General features: G+C 36.4%; 1 protein-coding gene across 1 annotated transcript in view; it reads right to left on the bottom strand.

Annotated features, from left to right (window-relative positions):
* LOC116417797 (protein scarlet) overlaps positions 1-25,040 on the bottom strand; it is a 129,922-nt gene that overhangs the window by 96,415 nt on the left and 8,467 nt on the right. Inside the window, exons 2-3 of the mRNA XM_032602132.1 lie at positions 19,330-19,557; positions 7,753-7,888 (exon numbers count right to left, since the gene is read on the bottom strand). Coding sequence (XP_032458023.1) covers positions 7,753-7,888; positions 19,330-19,557 — 364 coding nt within the window. The remainder of the gene's footprint in view (positions 1-7,752; positions 7,889-19,329; positions 19,558-25,040) is intronic.

The following is a 25,040-nucleotide window of genomic DNA, read 5'->3' as shown; positions in this document are numbered from 1 at the left end:
TTGTAAATACTATTTCTTTTACCGCAGTATATACAGGGTGGGCCATTTTAATCAAACCAGTCTAATAACTCCTAAATTAAGCCATGAACAGAAAAATTGTTCAGATGAAAGTTGTCCGGGATCAAGGGGGACATCTTTTAATGCAATTAGTTTTGACCTTGAACTCAAATTTCAAGGTCATTTGAAGGTCAAATTTTTTTTTTAAATAGGAACCCCTATTTTTGATAGCAGATTCGGAAAGAACAGGAAATTTTACGTCCGAAACGGTATTTCAAAATTTTTTTCATGACCTTCACAATGTCATTTCAAGGTCAAATGTTAAGAAATACTGTAATTGCTATTTAATCGCATTTTCTGATAGAATAATCGTAGTTAATGTATTTTTATGATGAATATTCAAACCCAATGTGACAATGACTATGAAAATATTTACCTTGAAAACAAAATAATTCCCTAATTTCAGCGCTACCCAGGAACAACGACGTGAACGTATTAGGATTATGTTCCCTTTGGGGTGCTTTTTTAACGTGAGTCCCCTTGCCTCTCACTGGGGTGCTTGTTTACTGTGTGTCCCCTTGCCTCTCACTAGGATGCTTGTTTAACATTCGTTAACAAATTTTTAGTGGTCAAAAGTAAATTTTGAATAAACATGATAATTTTAAATATCTGAGTTCTTAATGGGAGTGGGAAATGGAACGTTAAAAATCAATGTTGTCAATTCATTCACGGTCGAAGCAGAGTAAAGTAAAAGTTTAACGTTTCAAAAGCGTAAAAAAATGGTTAAACAATAAAGGTAGGATGTTAAAAAATACATTATTTAAGATAAAATATTAAACAGCATTTTGCTTTTGTAATATTAAAAAAAATTTTTAATAATTGTATTTGCCAAAGTGCATCATTTCCAGTTTAGATGTTTTTTTTAAGTTGAATTTCTTTAATCTAATAGGAATTGTAACAATTGTTCTCACGCTGTCTTCAATTTAAATCACAATGTCTTAACGTAAGAAAATAAGAAGTTACAAATTTTAAGAAGTTACAAATAGCGCTGTGCACTCTGTTGGTTTCCCCTTCATTGCACGTGCATCGCTTTCTGGTATGCGCGGTCCAGGATGCCCAGTAGGCTTCTTATTTTTTCTCTCTACTTGTGCTTGCTGTGTTCCCGCCGTAGAGTCGTAATGTGTGCGTGCATATAGGTGTACTTCGCTTGGTTTATTGCCATAGAACCGCTAGGTGTGTGTGCGTATCGGTGTTCTATTTTATCATGATTGTTTTACGTCAGTCTACTATTATTATTGATTTTCTTAACTGATTTTACTTGTCAACATTTAAATTTTATTATGTTTTTATGCTTACTTTGCCTTACGTTGTCATTCCTTGTTCTTATCTATTTAATTAATTATTGGATGTGTCAATTATTATCGGTTTCGTATTTAGGGTCTGTTTAATACTAATGTGATAGTATCCCAATGCCAAGTATAGTGTTATACTTTGTGCTATCGAGAGCGTCTTGTGACCTAAATATCCTGAGTTTGCTATATCTTATTATACGCTGCATTCTAGTGGGAAGGGTATCGATTGATTTACTTTATAACAACTAACCTTACTTGTTTCTAATATATCAAAATGCGTAAGAAAGTGAGCATTTCACAGTGTATATGATTAGGTACATATGTGTATGTGCGTGTGTGTAAACGCGAAAATCAGTACATGCGTTACAAAAACTATGGTGTGCGCCAAGGGCTAGGCGGGCTTTTTGGCCTCGTGTGGTTGCAGTACTCGTCTGCGGCTCGTAAAACCCCTCGCCTTCGGCTTGGGCTAACTCGCCTTGCCTCGTACTGTAAACTGCTCACTCGGCCTGAAAAAGCCCACTTTACGCCCTTGATACACAATATACTATAACATAATACCATTTTACAAAATCAATTATGATTTAAAAAAAAAATGTGGCTGTCTCGGGAACAGCCGATAGAAGTAAATACTTAAATCGTAGAGGTACTACTACTATTTATGTCATAGAGGTAGTAGTAGTACCTCTATGACTTAAATAGATGGTGTGGAATTTTGGAAAATTTTGAATAGTTTCGTTGCCAGAGAATCAAACGTATACGAAGTGAGAAATGTACTAGTCTTCGCAGCGGCCTGCAAATGTACTTTTTATAGTCTTCGACGCAAGAGTTTAAAAAAAAAAATATATATATATATATATATATATATATATATATATATATATATATAGATATATATAAATATATATATATACTATAGTCTTCACGGCAAAACTGAACTGAATTAGTCTTCGATGCAAATTCAAATGCGTCTTCGTTGAGTGCAAAGTACTAATCTACAAGGATACATTTAATTGTAACTTTTTTGATACATTTTTATAATTTTTTGATTTTGTGATTTTGATGCGTAAATCGCTGCCATTTTCTTATTTTTCAACTTAATCGCAACTTTGACAGAGAGTTAATAAATCTTAGCTGAAGTAATCATTGATCAACTAGTAAATTAAGGATAGGCAAAATATAATAAATCGGTAAATCGAAGTTAATAATGTTTACCTGCAAACGTTTTGCGCATATTAAAAAAGTCACGTCGTCTAGTTGACGCACAAAAATTGACACACCATGAAAAGGTACCGCTATATTAGCGCGTCCGGAATCCGAGCGAGCCTATAGAAGTATTCTCTTCAAAATTGTCAATTGTCAAGTCTATTAACCATTTTTTGTTCCCAGTCAAAACTTTTTATAAAACATACATTTTTTCTTCAGACCATATTTTGGATATTTACTTCCACTCGTGCTCAATTATCATCCTTACATGAAAATACCAACTTTCGCCCCTAGTTATGTAATGGACTATTTTTTGTAATGGTATGTAATGGATCGAGTTCTAGCAGTGCAGAAATAACAACCTGTGGGATGCCGTCACTCGTCCGGGCCTGAGTGTTAAAATGTGATACCGCAGCCAACACATCTGATTCTGTTATAGTGTTGAACTTAAAGTGTTTAGAAAGAAACCTTCTAGAGCAAGCAGATAATCCTGAATAGCAGGAGCGAGTGGATCATTAGAGATTGTAATGATCTGTGGAGAATCAAGATAGTGTAGGGGCCTTAGAGGCTGGTTATCAGTTAGGTAAAGGTCAAGCTAGGTATAGGAACCCTGTTAGTGGTGAGTGGCACCATAATGAACTAAAGAATGAAAGTTTTCATGAATGAAGGCCTTGATAAAATTGGCGTTGTAATGACCGTACTTGATAGAAGGACGGGCTGCGCGAGCCTTACAAATAATTATTTATTCGCGAGAACTAGCCTTCAGCTCGAAAGCCTGTTCTGTTACTAGAGCTACACGTGGACTGTATAATTGAGTATGTCCCGCGCTACTAGTCTGGGCGCGTATTTGCGTGCGGACGGTGTTCTGTCCGAGACTGCGTTTGGCGGACGTGGGAGTATCCGCTGTACTTACGGTCGTTGCAGACAAGTTGCTTGTGACACTTCTGTGTCCTGTGGACTCCGCGTTATGTCCGCTTAACTCGCCTCGTGTGTTAACACTGATGGTTCGTCCACAAGTAATGTACTCTTACCTGCACGTCGTGACTGCGAAGCTAATTTGAATTTATTTGTTCGTTCTGATTGAGGTTTAATTATTATTATTAATTTGGTACATAAGAGATTTATTTATATTGATTGTTATGTTTTTATTGGCCCAGAGCACTTCACAGACGTTTAGTTTACAGAGTTTGACGAAGTTTTGATATTGTGTTATTAGCTTTGGATGTTGTCGCTTCACAGTAGTATTTTAGCAAGTTTAGTCTTATTTATTTATTATTTGTAATGTATCTATGATCAATTTTAACAACTTACAATTATTATAATCCTGCGCACTTTAGATGGTTCTAATCACCCTTTGTGGCAGATGCTGACAGTACGATCTACACACGTGCACGTGGCAATTTAAAGTAAAGATGGTCAACTGCTCTTGCTAACGCCCGAGATTCCACTCGACGGTCCTTAGCTTGTACTTTTCTCTGTAGCACTAATCTGTATTCAAAGGGCTCTCTGGAGTATGCTATGCCGAGGGACGGATTAAGCACGCTCCCAATGTGTTGGACAGATTTAACACGCTCCAAACACTAACACTAGCAAACACCGACGCTTCACCTTAGAATCAGTCGTAACCGCCAGGGAGTAGGTCACTACGCAAAAAGGCACCGCGTGGATCGGCTCCAGTGTTTTTAAAGCCTCGGTACCGATTGGCACGGTTATGAAATTGAAATGAAAAAGATCGCGGTAGTCCAATCAGCATTCGCCACAAAGGATCGACGCGTACGCCTTGCAGTAGTCGTTCACGCGCAAGGAGTGCTGACACAGATGTTAAAGCACTCGCTTCGATTTTCGGCGCTCTAGCAATCCAGTTGCTTCGTCACGATCAGTTGTACATTGTGTGTGTGAGTGCATGGTTGCAGTCCCGCAGCCGTCATTTGTATATAAATACATGCATATATGCACATGACTCTTAGATACATACTCAGTCATACATATACACACGTATAAACATATATTCATGCAATTTGAACATGGCACTTTACAGCGTCTTTAGATGAGAAAAGTTTGTCTGAGTTAAGTAGAATTTACCTATTATGATCTTCGTGGAGTAGTTGTACATGTTGGTTGCTAGTTGGTTAATAAAATAAGAGCTTCAAAAGAAAGATGTGCATGATGCACAACCCCCGCAAAGATGAGTAAAACTCCCTTTGCTGACAAAGGATTGCCTGACCAATTTTCGTCAGACTACGAGATAACGCTCACTGTCAATAATTTATGAATATAGAGGACCACACTTTCTTAGTTCCTGTTTCTGTCGCGTCTATACAGTATGTAATCATCCAATGAAGGGATGAATGCTATCTTGTCGTTCAGCCAGGCCTTAGTCACAGCTTTTACGTGGAATGGAGAGCGGATGGACAAGAGCCTGATTATCTCAATGTGACCTGTAAGAGAGTTTGCATTAAAATAATACACCCTTAGACCTTTAGTCAGAGACATCTTAGAATCAGATGAAAACGTGACAGATAAGCTTGAGGGTGGGCGTAGTTGTATGTTGCATGTGTAGGAGTTTTAGCGCTAGTTGATGCTGGTAGCTTGCGGTGTCTAAGCTAAAAAAGTGTTTACAGCGCATGTAGAGCCTCTCGTCTCTTACGTAAGCACGACGACCCTGCCTCTTCTTGGCCTCCAGCCTTGCCTTTAAGCGCAGCTTGTGGACTTCTGGAAGAAGCAGCTCATTTATTTATGAGCTCTTGATGCTCAAGACTGAGAGATTTTGCTTTTTCCAGAAAAGTGGCGTCTAGATCGCTGGCTTTGGTCACAACGATGAAGCAAGCAAGTGCACTTAAGGAAAGAGTGATGGCTAATAGTGGTAGTCTGCCGTTACCCCTAGGGGTGTTGTTTGTTGCATGAGGTCTCCCTATGGTCCTGACAGATTCCACGTTCTTCCCGAAGACCGTGGGGTTAAGCACATTTAGTACTGTGTACACGAGGAGGTACAGCGAAGTATAACCGGTGTAATGTAGGCCCATAATTACAATAACGCTGTAAGAGGTCTGTTTTTATTGCCTCTTGACTTCTGCTAGTTTACTGCAAAGGCTGTAGAACACCTCAGAACTGGGAAAAGTATTGCTGTTGTCCTGCTTCGTTGTTGAGCTCCTTGATGAAAGATCTTGGTATTGTGTCTACAGCTCTAAGATAGAAGACTCAGTATTAGTAATGTGAGTTTTGAGCGCAAGCAAATCTTCAAGGGCTTTTAGTCACTTCTCCAGTGGACCCAGACGTTGCTCAATCCTTAACCTTAAGAGGACCAGAAAACCGATATATCGGTTCACCCTGTGATATGATATAGTTGATACATGATACCAGACACCAATTAGGCCACTTTTCAAGGACGATTTCAACTCTTAAATCTCGGCTGTTTAAAGGTTAAGACCCTTTTAGGCATGATGTTCTGTGTTTGTTGCGGATGTAATCAAGTGCCTCACGAATATCCTTTAGGGCAGCTTCAATAGACGATTTTGTTGCATTGGAGCAAGTCGACGAAGGATCGCGCGATGTAGAGGTTCATAGTAGTACCGACCTGCATTTCTTTACCTAAGTCTGCTTTGGAGTAGCTTTTGCTGCTGTTGTGTGAGCTACTCCAGTTGTTTTTGTTGTCGTAGTAGCCTTCACCTTGGCACTTTTAGCATATTCATCTGCACACGTAGGCTAATGTGCACACGTAGGCTAATGTGGCCGTCTTTTTTACCGTAAAAGTCCTAAAGTTTGAACATTCAGCCATTTTGTATGGTAGAAAAGCTCGAAAATCTCACACATCTTGGGCTTCCTGTGCTGTATCAACTGCTTACAATTGCTACAGAGCTTAGTAGGCACTTTCGCATTCTTGTCGCCGTTTGCGCTCATTTTTGTCGATATTTTAATAGCAGTCGGTAAAGCAAAAAGTTAGACATAGTATCCGTAGATAGTATGTTATCGCCAGAGCGGATGAGCAGATAACTTTCATTCTCACGGCTAGATAAAGTGGTGATAGTGAAAACGAGAAAGTGCTGACCTCGAGTTTAGTGAGATTGCCTTGAACCACAGCAGGTGTCGCCACGATGATGATCACGAAGGAAAAGAAAGCCGCGCAGATAAAAAGATAAGCCGTGCAGATTCGTACGTTAGATGCAGTGCGTGACGTTCAAAGCAGGAAAGATGATAGAAAAGAATTGCAGCCTCCAGCGATTTATGTGTCACTGTGAAGGTTGCAATTAAAACACGGAAAGCGCTGAGGAATGTCCGAAAAAATAACTTCTCTGGTCGTCAGTTTAGTTTGCTCTGCAAAGACTCGAAGGGAACAACTTTCTTTGAGGCCTGCATAGGCACGGTTTTTCGATGGAGATTGCATAACTTGCACGTAGCAAACTACGCACAAACCTCGCGACACAATAGTACAGAAGTGCGCCGCGTGCCGCCATCTTCAGTTGCCCCGTGGAGTATTCCCTCTTCAAAAATAAATTTTTTAAATTAATTTGAAATTAAATAATCACAGACGTTAGCATTTTGTATGCATCATTGTATTAAACCTCGTAACGTAAAAACCTCTTCCAACTTGGGGAAAAGATTTTTACGTTAAAAACATCTTATATTTTTTTGTATTTTCATTTCTAGCTTTGGTATAGTACGGGTTCGAGTACGACTTCAGAAGCATAAAGTCCTCTAAGTTCACTATACATATTTTATATTTTTTTTTGACACTCCGTGCGCGAAACGCGGTTTTTCGGGCTCGTTTTCCGTGCGCGAAACACCAGGTTTTTTAACTAGTGCGCGAAACGAATAATATGGAGCGGAACATGCCGTTGTTATCGAAACGTGGTTTCGCATACGCAACACAAAAACCAAGCCCCGTGAAAACCACGTTTTTCGCGCACGTCGTGTTAAAAAATATGGTTTGATACAAGTACGCGAAGTAAGCGATCATCGCATGGGTGTAGTTTGTCGCCCGAGCCAAGCGAGCTCGATTTCTCCAATGTTTTAATATTAGAAACCATCTCTGAAAGTTTTAGTGAATCCCTTTTCAAGAGCCCGTTAGTTTTTCATGTTTGCGCGAATCCAACACATACTTCCGTTAAAGGAATTTTTTAGAGGATATCAAACAATAACATGCTATGATATAATAAAATAAAAATTTTACTTTTATTTTTTTGAAAAGAAAAAAATATCATACCACATGCCGTAGATACGTTGATTGTCAGAAGAATAATAAACAAAGTTAGACAAAATTCTGTAATGCTATTTGATAAATCGGATAGCCAGTAAACTATAGTCGTAAATACTATGGATTCCAGTGCTAGTCCAGGAAGCTAAAAATCATACACAATTAATTAAATAATCTAAGTATGTTTAAACTCAAGATAATTTATGTATTCAAAGTATGTACGTTATTGCAAGCAGGCTACAACAAGTCCCTAAATTCTGCAAAAAATCTTCCAGACTATAACAGCCAGAGAAACCCTAAGCACGTCTTGTCATAATTACATGACTACGATGCCAAATTTTAATGTTTTTATGATCTGGACCTAACGGCTATAACAGTTCTATATCCCGTTTGTTACAATATATATATATATATATATAACATTTCATGACTACCGATACCAACATGTGTTTGTATCAATAGACATGGAATTTACCAGGTTATAAGTGTCAAATTTGCATGTAACCACTTATTAGCCATTATATAATGTTTGTTTTCTACATAACTTCTAGTAAAAGGTCAGGCCCATTCTCAAACTTTACAGCTACTTTTTCAAACATTCACATTTTCATATTTCGAGGTTTAAAATGCAAATAAGGTAGCCTTAACATATATATGAAGCTTTGAAAGTATTTTTATTAAAAAATTCAGAAAATTTCACAAAAAAAGTATTCGAATAGTTTAAGTTAAAAATCCATCCCTTATGAGCTACAAATCATTGAAAATAGGAAAAAATGCAAAAATTGCTTGAAAACCTCCACTTTTACCGAAGCCAAATGAATGAATCGCGCTGAAATTTTCTTTTAAGAATAAGGTACAACATATGAATATATATATATACACACAGTTTAGGCAAAAATTAAAATTTTCATATCTTCGATTTCACAGAGAACCAACGATATATATATATATATATATATATATATATATATATATGTATATAGTAGAGAGACTTGAGTTGAGAGGAGAGAATCACAAAAGAAGACGCCGGGACCGAGAAATGATCCGGCGCTTCTGAGATCTCTAGGCGCGCGCGCTACTACTTGAGCCAATGCCACCCTATTTCGTCACTCTATTTTGCCTCTGTTACCGGCGTGGCGAGGGACGTTGTTCCTCGTTGCACAGTACACAGAATCGCTGTTGCCAATCGTTTTACAATTTTGTGCACATGTTTATAAATCATTTTCCAATGATTTATAAAGTTTTTCATTTTATTCTTACCATTTTTGGGGCAATCGCACTCTAAGTGTTTTGATCATTTTTAAGGTTATCCTATAACAGCTTGTGTATTAGTGCCTAACTTTGAATTCAATTATTGCAAAAACTATACTGACAATCGATCCGATGTTGTACCAACAGATATATCGGATGTTTATTAATAGATTTTAATTGTTTTCAAGACATTCTAACCATTTTCATTTTAGTATCGCACCTCCTTAAGGTACCTGTGTGCCGTAAATCCATTCACATCTTTTCTCAATAACTGATATATTTTGTTAGTTTATTAGATATTAATTATTTATAACATACGAAATTTTCGTATATATCTTATTTGAATTATCATTATTTTTACTTTTATCCTCGGAACTTGAATTTTTTGAAAGTAAAATTGTTAAATTTTTTTTAACGTTACCCTGGATATAATTGACCATGAAAACTGGATTTTAGCATAAATCTACACTAATAGACTTTCTTACATCGCCTTGCATCCTTGTTACGGGATATTTTAGATAAATCTCCCTCGAAAATATTATTTATTTATTCTAACGAGTTTGGTGGGGACGGACAACTATACAGTTATCGAGCAAATGCATAAATGGTCAAGTTATACGATTTGCTCCCACGATCGACTCTTTTATTCTCTCCTTTAATTTTGTTATTTACGTGATGGTGTTTATAATTTACTTTAATTTCTTACCTTATTGCTTCTTCTTAATATCCTGGTTCAAGGAATCCGATTTCTGCTAATGATTTATTTAATAATTCCAGGGAATTGGACAGAATGAATTATTCCAGTATGTTGAAACCAAATTTGTTTGTATTTACTTGTTCAGTGTTAATAATTGATCACAATTAAATGACCCAAAATTTCTTTCTACTGATTCTAAATTATAAGTCCCTTTCTCTAAATAATCTGTTCTACAAATATGTAAGCTCTAAAAGAAATCTTTCTAAAGGTCCGCCGGCTTCGTTGCCCGATCACGGAGTGAGAGAGCAGCGTGGTTCGAGAGCGCTCGGAAGAGGTTCCGGGCCTCCCACGCTGTCGCCAGCTTACTTCCCCTTAGCCGCGTTACAGTGTCGACGCTTGTTGCACTCATTAGACCTTACGGGGCGTGGCAACTAGTTGCGCGCCGAAACTGCAACGTAGCTCTGCACGTGCGCCTCTAGCCGTTGACGGGGAAGTTGTTTAGGTTAGCGAGATTCTTAGCCACTTGATACTTTTGTGGCCTTGAGTCTCGCTGTACCTTTTTACGTGTGGAACTTTCTCGATCTTACTTTTGAAATTATTATTTCAAATGCGAGATCGGGAAAGTTGTCACGTAACAATCCTATTTAAAATGTTATGATTGATTTTTAGTACATCATTGTTTTTGAGAGCTAAAATAACCAAGCAATACTAAAGCGTAACTAAAAGCAATCTCCATAAATTTCCGTAATTATATTATTGGTTGAATAATTCTTTCCATCTCCAATTGCTTTCTCCTAGATGAAGCTTTGTAATAGTAAAATTTTGAGTTTCGTCAAAACTTCTAGAAAATATTTTTTGGTGTGTTAGAAGTTCAAATCAAGTATTTTTTGAAAATGTCCGTATGGATATGTGTGCGTGTGTGTGTGTGTGTGTGTGTGTGGATGTATAACGTAATATTTTTTAAACTACTTCGTCAATATTAATAAAATTTAACATGCATGTCTATTTTTAGATTTTGAATTCGGAAAAACAGTTATTTTTTTATTTCCTTAATTATTTTTTTATGGCCTTTTTTTAATTTTTGAAAAACACTATTTTGCGTTTGTTTTCAATCATCCCATTGTTACAAACAATTTAGCTGAAATTCATTTAAAATGAAAAAGGTGATTTTTTTCCATATCTCTGAAACTAAACATCATAACCTCACGAAAATCATGTCGATAGGTCATGTATCAAACTATATCCCATTAAAATTTCAAGCGATTAGACTACTTATTTTTTCAATAATAAATCGAAAACTGAAAAAATGAGTTTTTTTTGTGCCTTGATTACGGACGTAAAGAGGCCTTATTGCACTTGAGATTTTGGGAAAAAGTAGATATATTATGTGTTTTGGCTAAGTTAATTACGCAGCTTTCAAACCCCTATAGTTCTTAAGATATCAAGGTTTCAATTTTTTTTTTGAAAATTTTTTGATTTCTTATATCTCTAAAACAATATAGTCAAATGCTTCAAAATTTGATTTAATGATTTACTATAAAAAATGTTATCTGGTGCTAAAATCTTAAACGATTTCGCCGAGCAGTTCTCAAGTTAAGAGCTAAAATTCATACTGTTATATATACATACATATATATATATATCTTCCTATATTATATAGTCATTTTGGCAAGACTCCCCCCCCCCCCACCACCCCTCCACCACCCCCCACCTTGGCCCCCCCACCAAAACACGTAAAATTCTTTCATTTTTCTGTTATTTTCGAAAATCTCAAAACCCCCCCCCACCCCCCCCCCATCGCCCCCCCCCCCGCCTGCCCCCCCCCACCAAATAACATGACTGCTCTCTGCGTTATCGGGCTTGAGACCGTCATACTTTCACAACGCTATTGCGTAGTAAAATAAGGCCGCATTAACAGTCCAATTAAATACAAATTTATAACATATTATGATTAAATAGATTTAAATTGGATAATATTAAATAGAATTAAGGTTTAGGTTAAGGTAAGAAGTATCAGTTCCAAGAGAACCAGATATTGAAGATCTCTAATTTTATTTAAGTTATAAGATTAAAGTTAATTATTAATAACGTGTAAATAAGTTAGGGAATAATTGAGTTCAAAGAACTCAAAGAACCATCAGAAAGTATAATCATTATAGATGATTCACTGATTGAATAAACAACAAAATGGACGAGATAAGCGAGATCAAAGACCTCGATGAATTTTCAGATAATATGAGTAGTCAGACAGAACTAGAGAGACAGAATAAAGAGACAGTTTTCCAAATAATTTAATTTTCAGGATCACCTCACGTCTCCCAATGGCGCGCAACTCGAAAAGTCTATCATTTTATAGATGCCTTTTGCGGCACAAAGATTTAAACATTAAGAACATTAAAAAAAATTAAAATTAATTTTAAAAAAAATATATATATAAATTCAAATGATGAATTTCAAGCGTCAGAAAACTTCAAAAACTAGCTAAAACTATTTTAAATGCCATTAATAGTAGAAGTTCAATGTTAAACAATACTTTTACTTCCAGTAACAGGTTTTCTTATACAATAAGATCGATCATTTTCAACCATCCAGAACATAATTATCAGTTCATGAAAATAAAATTTTGAAGATAAAATCACACAGAAACTACAATAGGGGGTTGGCGAGCGAAGCGAGCAGGGGGGCGGAGCCCCACTAGTATATATATATATATATATATATATATATATATATATATATATATATATATTATGACGGTAGCTCGGCCGTCATTATTATTTTAAGTTGTTTGTTGTTTATGCTACTATTCACCGTTTCCGTCGGCTGTGCAGAAGGCACTAGATTCTACCGACCATAATCTATCCGCGCACGGACGTAAAGACGTATGAACACGCGGCGGTGATAGTAGTACTCAGGACGTGGATTCAAAAGGAGGAAAAGTCAATGAACACTCGCGGATTATTGTAAAACTTAGACTAACTGTTTATTGGTGCTTGGCTTACACAGGCGCGCCAGACGGGCGCATGCCAGCTACCAGCATGTAGTCGAGGAGAGAGAGAGAGGAGGCTTAAAGTCGCCCGAGTAAGCGAGAGTTGATAAGAACTAGTACTTACAGATGTACGTGGCCGGCACGGCCGTTCTAACCCACGCGAAGATGGTCTCGGACGGATTGTCCTCGGTTCGGTTGATCTCGCAACCCTCGCATGCAATAATCGCAATCGCAGAGTGTCTATTCGCGAAACGGAGCGGAGCGAAGACAGACTCGGAATGGCTCGCTAGCGCGAGCACAGATTTACCTATGCCCTCTGACACACTGTTGTCAACTCTTGACAGCAGTGTGCGAGCAGGTGGCAACATTGTACGTTGCTGAATTTAAATCTCTCTCGATGCTTATTCTCTCTCTGTCTCTCTTACTCTCTCACATGCTGCGCCTTTAGTAGCTGTAACAACAGAAGTATTATACAGAATGTTGATTCTGTCCCGGAGAGACGTCGTAACGTGCTCAACGTGCGTTAATTGCAATGGCAACCGTAACAACACCCCCCCCCCAAGACGCTGGGTAGCCGGTCAGGTGTACCAGCTCTTATCCACTACGTCTATCCGGGCGATCCAGGACAATTCTATTTTTATTTAATCAAAAACAAATAAAGATGATAAGAAAAGAAAAGAATATGGAATCAAACAAAAGTATATCAAGTTAGAGGGGTTACCTCCTTTCTCTCTCTGGGTTCCTATAGCTTGTTACAACGTCATTCACGGCCGTTACCGAATTTTTACACGGACTAATGTCGGCAGACTTATGCCTAACGTCGAACGCAAAACGAAAAGGAACGGAGAGATTAACTTCTGGAACAAATAACCCGTTTTACATTTGTCAAAGCAAGTTTCTCATTATTCAGTCGGTGGTTGACTAACTCGATCGAATACGTATGGACGGTTTTTGTCACTTTTCAACTGGACGTACATGCATCATCCTAAACGGTCTAACATAAATTTCATACCATGAAAAGAATTGCGACAATATCTGCCATTTTTTGTGTCCGACGGTTAGATTAACTCACGAGAAGCTTCGAACGGTTTTATAAAACGATGAGAATAATAAATGCCTTTCGTATCTCGACAACCATGTGGATTTGACGTACGAAACTGGTCGTAACCCTCCTCATAGTTCGCGGACGTATTGATAATAATTACGGACGCTAGCGGTTCGAGTGGAGTCCTTTAAAATTTACTTTCGTGCCCCACTGTCGAGAACCCTGCTTAGAAGCATTTTCCTCGGTACAATGTACTGATGCCTATCTGGTATCACCAGCGAGTTTAAGTACAGCAATTTTAATTTTTGGGTTACTCTAACCTGCCGTATTATTCCACGTCGTTTGCAGACTACTAACCTGAGTACCATCAGTTCGCACGCATCATGCTACGGTTGCTCGAATACTATTACTATTCTAAAAATAGTCCTACAACTAATTTTTCAAACGTCTCGCGCTCGAGAGCTATATGATCGCTACAGTGGAATAAACGCATTTTCCTTGATCTTCTCTCTTCAGTTGTGGAGTCGTTGGTACGGCCGTCTAACCACTTCCTAAAAGCGGATGGGTGCCTAGATGTTAGACTGAGTTTTAACAGATGTGAATCTTCCTCGGACGTAAATTCTGCCATCTCGGATCGGATTATCTGTACAGTATAACCAATTTCGTTATCAGAGAATCTTCCCTCCTCCAGCTGTTCCAATTCCGTGAACAAGCGATAACAATCTAAGCATAATAACATGCGACTATCATCCGTTGGATGAAATTGGTTGCAAATAACTTTTTGTCTAATAACTTTAGACTCGCACGAAAATCGTGCTAGCAGAAAGAACATTTTTTTGCTGCGACATCATTCGTCTCCGCTGTTGCCCTAGAGTCGAGCGTATCAGCTGATGTCTGGGTTTTGGCTTTGAATTCAAAGTATTCTTTACAGCCTTGGTGCTGTGGTGTTTGTGCTTGTTGCTTCGTGGGTGAATTAGGTCCACAGCTCCTGAATTCAGAGCTCGAAGACTCACAAACGGACATCGATGAATAAAACTCCCCGTGCTGCAGACACCTTGGGCAGTTCGTCCGCTTATATCCCGCCAGCTTGCATTTATGGCATTTGAGGATATGCGGCTCCGGACAAACGCGAGCGCGATGCCCTACGACATCACAGTTCCAACAGCTCCCTTTGAAAGGTTGAGAAGTCGGTGTTTTCCGAATCCCTAGATTCATACGTTCATTCTCCACACGCGCATTACGAAACGATCGATTTGGCGTGTATTTTTCTCGTTCACACGTCTGTGAGCAAGATTTTCGACTGGTGTCATCACTACCGGTATCAGAGACACTTGATGCGGGTCTCACCTTGTGATACAGCTTACTTCCGGGTGAAGGATTTCTGCGAAGAGTTGCAGAAGTGCAGCCGTTGTGACCTTGTTGACTTGCATGTTTGTCTCGATCGAGGCTAACTTTCGGTGGACGTTTGTCACACTTGTTGCTAGAACTAGCCTGCTGCTAGTGAACATTGTGACTAATTTCCTTCCGTTTGGCCGAACGGGAAGTTGCACTCGTGCTGTTAATCTTAGCAACAACGCGCGATTCCTTGTCACAATTATTCCGACGACGCTTACAGGTTAAACACCCGCCCGAATTTATGAGTGACTTCACTAAATCCGTGAGTAACTCAATCTTCTGGGTGAGCACCGCAAGCGTTGCACTGCTCTCACATGGCGTACCAGAACACGATATTTTTCCGGCTGCTTGGCAACTGCATTGTAGCGTGGATTGCCCTTGCAATAGCCTGTGTTCTGAAAGTGATGAATCGTCTGCCAAGTTAGACTGATTCATTTCAGAAGTTGACTTCTTTGAACCGTCGGACGCTTTTACTGATTCTTGATCGTCCATAACTGAGCCATAGTTCAAGTTAAACAAGTTCTCTATGGAAGTACACTTCTTCGTAAGGTCGGACGTATTCACAGATTGTTGTTCGTCCCAATGACAGTTGAGCCTGTTGTGCGAATTTGCCACTGTTGTATTTTCACAAAATGAATTATGATGGTTGGGGGTGCAAGGATTATCCAACTCTTCCTTCGACCCTTGTGTAGAAGAATTCAGTAATGGTTTCGTTGGTACTCTAGCATGACTTGCTGATGACTTCCTCTGCTTCCCAACCTTAGCTTCCACGGGTTCCTCCAAGCGTGGTAATTCTTGTGCACGACTAAGACTCGGTATACAGGAATCGGATGTGTTTCTTGTATTAATTCTCTGTCGATCGCTGATTCTCTGAATCATTGGAGCGATACCGTTCAAGTACGTCGTACGACGTGCTTGACGAAATTTCCCTTCGTCGTAAGAATGGTCCAGCATAGTTACAGCTGTGAAGTCCGTTGGCCTATAATCGCCTGCGAGGTAATAAACTGCTCGCTGGATTTTCTCTTCTCTGGAACCTGTTGTTTTTAAATTAAGGTAGTCGAGAGATTTTGACAGCGTCGTCTCGTCCTGAGTTGAGATTAACTCCCTCAGAGCATCCGACCGAGTTCTGTAGGCTGTCAGATGTGTTTTACTATCGGACGATACAATTAAGTCGGAGGATCCCCCTCGCCTAAAACACATCTATCCGGTGAAACGGACGTCGAATCTTCAGACATCATCTCCGTTGATGGTACGCTGTCTGTATCAGTCCAGTCTTCTTCCCTATCTGGTGAGAATTTTACACCTGTTTGTGACGACCTACTAGATTTTAAACTCATTTTCCGTAATTACTTAGTTAATACGCGAAGGTGAAGAAAATAATAATGTAGAAAGAATTGAGTTTCCAATTACCAGTTTTTCAGTGAGCTGTCAATTTGACTGAATTTAGCGAAGCAGAAAAAAACTACTCTTTCGGTTATTTTATTTCGATTCAATTTTTATCAATTTAAATCATCTGAATCACGAAAAAAAAAAATGTTCTCTGCGTTTGTGTAAGATAATTTAGATAAAATTTCACTGCCTGGCTAAATAAACAAAAATACTCTAAGGTACGTGTCCTCAAATTATTCAATTATTGAGTAATCAGCTGTGCTGATCAGATATGATAATGTGATCTTGTTAGAAAAACAACAAAGATTATTTTTAAATTATCATTGCAACTATAATTTCCGATTTACTCAGCCATGCGGTTATCCATACTAACACGACCGAATTCCGAAAAAGTACTTTCCAAATTAAAATCTGTTTATTTAAGCCTTATATCCGAACGGATGTGTACACAAAAAAAAATTGGCAACAACGCAAAAACTAAATTTTCAATGATTCGATGAATAGCAGTCTGTTGATAGCAAGAAGCTTCCGATTTTACTGACTATTGTTTACCGCTAGAACGCATTAGATAGAGCTATATCGGACTATTCTGTTATTGTATACGGCTGTCTATCAAATTCGCCGCTTCAGACGATTGTGTTGATAATATTTACAATTGGAATACTCTAATCTATTCTCTTCGTTACAATGATAACACCTAATTCACTAAGTATTTAAGATCCGTGTTTACCGCAACCTCGGATGTTAACGAACAACTCAATAAAATTATCAATTAGAAAACAAACATGATATACTGGCTAATTAGTGGTTTTTCATTCAAATTTGACACTTATAACCTAGTAAATTTCATGTCTACCGATACAAACACATGTTGGCTTCGTGAGGTTATGATGTTTAGTTTCAGAAATATGAAACTCAAAATTTTACTATTACGAAGCTTCCTCTAGGAGAAAGTAATACTTTTTCATAACACGTGCATCGAAAACGCGCTTTTCGCCTAGGAAAAAGTGGAGCGAAAGTCGAGTTTTTCAAGCCTGAGCGAAAGGTCTTTTTATTGTTTTTGTGTGTATATATACGTATAAACACACCCAAACATACATATATACATATATCTCAAGGCGAAAGTGTTTTTTCCCTAGGGTCAAAAGTAAATTACTTTCGCTCCTAGGGGCAAAAGTATACAGCACTTTCGCCTCCACAATTTTCGAAATTTTCAAAATTTTTGACATTTTAAAAATTTTTGAAATTTTCAAAATTTTTGAAATTTTTAAAATATTTGAAATTTTTAATATTTTCAAAATTCTGCTTTTTTATACAGACTAAGAAGTGCGCTATCGATGCCCTGATTATAAAAAGTACGGTACACAATAAGGGGCGAATTGGCTTTTTCAGACTCGGATGAGGTGTTTTTAGCACTCGTCTATGTCTTGTGCGCCTTCGGCTATTTTCTCCCCTTGTTGCACAATATAATATTCCAAAGAAGTAATCAAAGCATTTATTCTTCTTAGCACCTGTTTTTGTTCTTTAGACTTTAGAGTGTATATATATACAGGGTGGGCCATTTTAATCAAACCAGTCTAATAACTCCTAAATTAAGCCATGAACAGAAAAATTGTTCAGATGAAAGTTGTCCAGGATCAAGGGGGACATATAATAAATGCTCAAAATTTCTTCCATTTGCTTGAAGACACAAATTTAACCTCCTTTGAAAATGCTGTAACGTCCTGAGCAAAACTTCTCTTGGGATCGCTGCACAAGCTCTGCGAATGCGGTCCATCATGTCATTTCTAGTCGTTGGCTGCTGTGCAAAACAAATATTTTTTAGATAGCCCCACAAGTAAAAATCAGGAGATGTCATGTCTGGTGAGTTTGATGGCCAGTTAATTGGACCTTCGCGACCAATCCATCTTCCATTATAATTTTCATTCAAAAATGTACGCACTGTTCGCGCAAAGTGGGGACCTGCACCATCCTGTTGAAACCACATTCTTCTTCTCTTTTCCAAGTCAACATCCCCTAAAAGCTCTAGCAGTCGATCTCTGAGCAATGTCAAATAGCTATTCTGGTTAACATTTTGACCCAAGAAATATGGCCCAATCAGGTAACCATTAATGATCCCACACCACACCATTAAACTCCATCGGTTTTGATGGTCAATAGCCCTGTACTAGTGGGGATTTACAGGTAACCAGTAGTGACTATTGTGCCTATTTAATTCGCCATCACTGCGAAATATAGCCTCGTCAGAAAACATAACAAATCTGAAAAAATCTGGATCATTTCGTAAAACTCCTAAAGCCCACTGGCAAAAGTTAATACGCATTAGAAAATGGCGTGGCCTCAGCTCATGAACTAATCTTATGTGGTAATCGTGATGGTGGAGATTATTGAGAATTCTCAATGCTGTTCTTCGTGGTATACCGATTTCTCTTTCAATTTGTCAACTACTAATTTGTGGATTGAGATGAACAGCTGCTAAGGCGGATATAACATTAGGATCATTTTCGTTGTATTCGTGGTGTCTGCGTTGACGACGAAGATGTCCATCACGATCCCCCTTGATCCTGGACAAATTTCATCTGAACAATTTTTCTGTTTATGGCTTAATTTAGGAGTTATTAGACTGGTTTGATTAAAATGTCCCACCCTGTATATGTATAAGAGAAGCTTCAACATTATTTACAGTATTTGAATAATACTTTTTAAAATTTTTATTCATTATTTATTTTTTGATTTACCCCTTGCCGAAAACTACCAGACACATTTTGATATAATAAAGGATTATTAATACACATTGCAAAATTAATTAAACATACGTACCAAAGCTATGACTTGACTTAAATAATAAACATGCACCGAATATAGTCCGTCCTCATATTCACGTAAGAACAATGAAAATTGTTGAGGAATTAATGACAATGTACCATACATAGGAAAAAATGTATTTTCAGAAATCAAAATAAAAATTACTCCTTGAACGGCTTGAATTCCGAGCTGATCTTGATTAATAGCTCCAAAAAAACACATACTGGCTAGAAATGCAACAACCTGTAAACAAACAATGCAATATATTTGTTAGTATTGTTTTTACAGAATTTTAATCAAAGTAAACTGCAAAGAAAATTTACTAGCAAATATATGCGACGCTATGCCTCTCAACTCAAGTGCGCAACAACTAGCGCCCCGCATGTATTTTAGGATTTGTTTAGTTCGTAGGGCTTTACACAATTGCCGACGTTTAGAAGAACGCAAGGAAGAGGAAAAGTATGCTCAATACAATGTTATTGCACAATGTATTACGCCCGCAGAAAAAATTCCCGCGCAGAATGTAGCCACGCAGTAGGACTTATGCTCGCACGCACATATATACTGACGCTGACTTCCCCCCTTTCTCTTCTTTAGGTGTTGATCCTGAGAACAATCAAGTAAATGTTTTATTCGTAAAACGTAATGACGTTGACAGTAAATTCGAAAATCGGATAAAAACAGGTTTAATTAGGAATTGTAAACACTTAGATATATCCAAATTTTCATAAGAGAAATCACAACCCTGTCGAGATAAATCACGTGATTTATCACACGATTAATCACGTGATAGATCACTTGAATTTTCACGTGATCCATCACGTGATTTATCACTTGACTGTTCAGCGTGATTTCTCCTTATACTAATTGTACTACTTGTACTAACAATAATGACTTGCAGATTATATATGAATCGTAGTTATATATCATTTACGTGTATAGACAATCTGCTGTTATTTGATAAAATAAGGAAAACAATTTTATTACATTATAAAAAAAAATAATTTATTAAGTAAACATACGTTTATTTTGTGTTTTAATCCTTATAAATTGTAGTGATTTTTCTTTATTTAATTATATATATATATATATATATATATATATATATATATATATATATATATATATATATATATATATATATATATATATATATATATATATATGTAACGCAAGACGATCTCTCTTTTCTTGAAATTCGGTTAGCTCTTCTTCTGTCTACATGCAAAAAAATATATGTATTAAAAAAAATAACAATAGTTTTTTGTACACAAAATTGATGATTATTTAATAAAATAATTAATAAAATATCATCATAATTTCCAACATGGAGTCATCGAGCGCAGGCTCGGTGACTTCACAGACAGCAATTTTTTATAAATGTCATCCAAAGGTGGAAGTAAAAACGGTTATTTCTATAATATGTGAAAAGACTTTTCATACTAGTAATTTTGCTAAAATACACAGGGCAGTAAAAATTAGTGGAGTTCTAGGATTATGTCCGGAACATAACCAAGTAGACCTAACCTCAAAAGTGAATACGAATGTGCTGAATAATGAAGCTAAAATAATCATTGTTCATATTAAATTAGCACACAAACTTAGAACAAGTGATCAATTAAGTGTGTCTGAAGCTGATAGTGATAATGATGATGAGAATAGTATCAAAATAGACAGTAATTTGAAGTGTGAAAATGCCCTATTAAAAGAATTAAATAAAGAACTGAAAGAGAAAAATAACTTATTGAGAGAATTACTTGATAAGCAGTAAAGTGAAATAAATATCTCAAAAAACAAAACCGATAGTTAAGTAATTTCGAGTGCCATGCCTAATAACAAGCCAAAACAAACCCCAAAAATTATAGTTAAAAATAAAGATACTAAAGAATTTTCTACTAACAAGATAAATGATATGGTTGCACACTATCATATTAAAGTTAAGAGTATACAACTTATCAAGAAATGGAGTGAAATAATAGTAGATTGTTTAACAGAAGAAAATGCAAGCAAAGCATATAATGTATTTAAGAAAAAGCTTGATGAAAGTGGTGATGTTATAAAAGAAAAAAAAATAGAGAATCCAAAGGTAATAAAAGTAGTTAGAATAAATAATTTTGAAACCCTAGACAATAAGAAATTGAAGATTACATAAATGAAAGGAATTTTGTATGTACTGTACCAACATGTAAGAGATAATAAAAATAGGATGGCTATTGCAACATTAAACCATGTTTTAATTGTGATAGATATAGGCATAATGGCTATAAGTGCACAAATAATCACACATGTTAAAAATGCGCAGGTAATTATAAGACTACAGATTGTACGGGTAATAAATTAAATTGTCCTAATTGTATCTTCAGCAATAATAAGTATAAAACTCAATATAATACTGAGCATATGGCAACAGCAAGTTCATTGACCATACTAATTATACGATACGATCTGTAATACCGAGATAAGTCGGTATGGCAGAAAATACTTCAAGCAAGTCTATATAGCTATGCGAGCATCTGGGATGTCTTCTAAATCACTTAACTCAGTTAACACGCATATAGCAAATAGATTAAGAAATAAGGATTAACTAATGGCCCAAGAATTCTACTTTGAAGATATATACAACATAGAACGTGATGCAGAGAACATCAGATCACTCAACAAGAGTATCACGAAGATAAAGAACTTAATTTTGTGTGTAAATATAAGAAGTCTAAAAGCGAATTACAAGAAATTAGAATACTAATTATTATAATATGTTCGGAAACATGGATCTTATAATATCCTGAATACTATCAATTACAAGGCTATAAAAGCTATTAAAATGATAGTAAAATTAATAGTGCTAGTGGAATCATGTTATATATATATATATATATATATATATATATATATATATATATATATATATATATATATATATATAAAAGAATATACAGAAAATAACTAAAATAGAAGTAATTGACAGATTGAGTGTTGTAAGTTCTGATACTTTTCTAGAGTCAGGTAAGGCAATCAGGATCTCTGCTATGTACAGGTGTCATGATATATCGAAATCTGAATTTACTAATTCCGTGAGAAAATTTCTGTCTAAACAGGTTAATATAGAAAATCAATGTATTTTTGGGGATTCTAATATTGATATAAGGGATATAAATTATGATAAAATGGGTTTAGCTGAAAAGACAATTGCTCAAGAATTTCTAAATAATTTTTTTGAAAATGAATATACTCCATTTTTTAGAGGAATCACAAGACCATCTCAGAACAGTGAGAATGGTACGTGTATAGACAATTGTTTCGTCAAAGTAAGAAATATTGAGTTGAAGTCTTTTAAGTTAAATATTCAGTTCAATGATCATTACCCACTCTTCATAAGTATTAACAAATTCAAAAAACCTGCATTAACTATGGCAAGTTAATAAATATTGCAAAAAGAGTTGAGTGGGACTCATTGTTACAAATAAACGATCCTAATCAAGCTATAAACGAATTAATAAGTATGATCCAAAGCTGTGTTGAAAAAGCAACTGATAGAAAATATTCGAATAAAAAAAAAGATTCAGTTCCAAAGAAAAAATGGATTACCGAAGCAATAATAATATCCTGTAAAACTAAAGAGATGTTATATAACATATGGAAAAAGAATCCAACAAATATGAAACTGAAAATGAACTATAAAAATTATGAAAAAATTTTAAGTAAGGTAATTAAAGATGCTAAGTATAAATACGAATATAATGCTATTAAAAAATGAAGTGATAATTCAAAACAGCTTTGGAGCATAATAAATGATAAGAAAAAAAAGAAACAAGGAGAATCACTTGATAGTATAATAGTTAATGATCAGAAAATTGAGGATAAGACTATTGCGAACACTATGAATGAATATTACTGTAATGTAGGAATAAATTTAAGCAATCAAATTTAAAATATTAATCTAACTAATATGTATAAAATTCAAAATTCAAAATATAATACCGGCACACAAAATAAAAAAAGTTGTCTGCGCGAGAAATCAGACCTATCTATCTTTATGTTTTTCGGGTCGCTGAATTCGAATATAAGTTCAGTTAGGCCCCATGACGTCAGGATCAAGGTCAGTTGGAGGTCAAATTAAGAAGCAAAGGTTTAAAAAAATTAAAATGCCATATATTTATGTTTATTTGGTCGCTGAATCCAAATCCGGAATCAGTTTGGCCCCATCTCGTCAGGTTCAAGGTCAGTTCAAGGTCAAACTGAGAAGAAATGGTTAAAAGAAATAAAAATGCCATACATTTATGTTTTTTCCCAGCGGGGTTGGTATTGAAGTAGCCAATCAAAATGTAAACTGGGTGCCACAAAAAGTTTGTAGTAGATGTTATACGATGGTAACACGCTGGGAAAGAGATAAAACAGAAAGAAACTTGAAATTTACATAACCAATGATATGGTCTTCTCCAACGTTTCAAAATGACTGCTATTTTTGTATGGCTAATACCAAAGGTTTTAACACGGCTACTAAATCTAAAATTGTATACGCAGACGTTTCTTCAGTAGTAAAACCTGTGAGAATAGAAGTCAGGGATAAAAATGTTAGTATCGAACCCATGGATGTGGACCGCTCAGGCGAAGTAGAAGAAATGCAAGTTGATCAGTCCTGTGACGAAGAAGGTTCTGAGGTTGAAGAAGAATCTGACGAAGAATCCTCAAACGAAGAATACCTGCCAGCTAGTACAAGGAAAGCTCCAGAAACCTTTAACCAAGAAGAGTTAAGTGATCTTATTCGAAATTTAGGATTACCTAAAGATGGAGGAGAATATCTAGCGTCAGTTCTTAAAACGAAAAATCTGTTAGCAAAAGGAACAACGGCCTCTTTTTATCGAGATAGAGAAAAAGAATTTTTTTACGAACGATGAAGAGAATTCGTTGGTATATTGTATAGATGTTAAAGGTTTAGTCGATGCAATAAAACCGAATACGTATAAAGACGAGGAATGGAGACTTTTTTATTGATTCGTCAAAACGAAGTCTGAAAGCTGTTCTGCTTCATAACGGAAACAGGTTTGCATCCATTCCCATAGCTTACTCGACTAAGCTGAAAGAGACTTATGAAAATTTAGAAATTGTATTGGAAAAAATAAAGTACTTGGAACATCAATGGAAAATTTGTGGTGATCTTAAAATTGCAACCATGATCTTAGGACAACAATCAGGTTTTACTAAAAATCCCTGCTTCTTGTGTTTATGGGATAGTAGAGACAGGGTAAATCACTACGTTAAGAAAGTATGGCCAACTAGAACACATTTTGAACCAGAATCGAGGAACATTATACGTACGCCATTGATTGACCCATCAAACTATCTGCTACCACCACTTCATATCAAACTTGGCCTCATGAAGCAGTTCGTCAAAGCTCTGGATAAAGATGGCAATTGTTTCCAGTATTTGGGAGAAAAGTTTCCCGCAATAAGTGATGCTAAATTAAAAGAAGGTATTTTTGATGGTCCTCAAATTCGTACTCTATTTGAAGACGAAACATTTATCACAAAAATAAACGACACAGAAAAAGCTGCTTGGCAAAGTTTTAAAACTGTTCGTGAGAACTTTTTAGGAAATAAAAAGAGTGAGAACTATCAGGAACTAGTTGAACAAATGTTGGAGAATTTCAAAAATTTGGGTTGCTTGATGAGTTATAAAATGCATTTCTTACATTCCCATCTTGATTACTTCCCTCTTAATCTAGGAG

This window comes from Nasonia vitripennis (assembly GCF_009193385.2).
Source record: "Nasonia vitripennis strain AsymCx chromosome 5 unlocalized genomic scaffold, Nvit_psr_1.1 chr5_random0002, whole genome shotgun sequence".
NCBI classification, from domain to species: Eukaryota; Metazoa; Arthropoda; class Insecta; order Hymenoptera; family Pteromalidae; genus Nasonia; species Nasonia vitripennis.
The sequence above is the reverse complement of the archived record's forward strand: the minus strand, read 5'-3'. Positions and strand labels throughout refer to the sequence as shown.